The following is a 217-nucleotide window of genomic DNA, read 5'->3' as shown; positions in this document are numbered from 1 at the left end:
AATGCCTGATCTGGTAGTGGAGCAGGCATCTGGGTGAGTGCTGCTGGCATCTGATTTTCAGCAGTTGTATTAGAGATGGGCATCTCTTTCCGGTCCCCTTTTCTGAAGGATTAGGAGATATGGGAGGGCAGGTATTAAGTAGGAACAAATCCAGCCGTGGTAATGACAGGCAGACAGTAGTGTAACATCTACTCTATTAAGCTTCCTGGAACACACA

The 217-nt window shown here is 47.0% G+C and overlaps 1 protein-coding gene across 1 annotated transcript in view; it reads left to right on the top strand.

Annotated features, from left to right (window-relative positions):
- Positions 1 to 217, top strand: part of DGKI (diacylglycerol kinase iota) — a 173,746-nt gene that overhangs the window by 115,895 nt on the left and 57,634 nt on the right. Inside the window, 1 exon segment of the mRNA XM_008638114.2 lies at positions 1 to 33. This exon segment is cut by the window's left edge and continues 22 nt beyond it. Coding sequence (XP_008636336.2) covers positions 1 to 33 — 33 coding nt within the window.

Source organism: Corvus brachyrhynchos, unplaced genomic scaffold (assembly GCF_000691975.1).
Source record: "Corvus brachyrhynchos isolate BGI_N302 unplaced genomic scaffold, ASM69197v1 scaffold27, whole genome shotgun sequence".
NCBI classification, from domain to species: Eukaryota; Metazoa; Chordata; class Aves; order Passeriformes; family Corvidae; genus Corvus; species Corvus brachyrhynchos.
The sequence above is the reverse complement of the archived record's forward strand: the minus strand, read 5'-3'. Positions and strand labels throughout refer to the sequence as shown.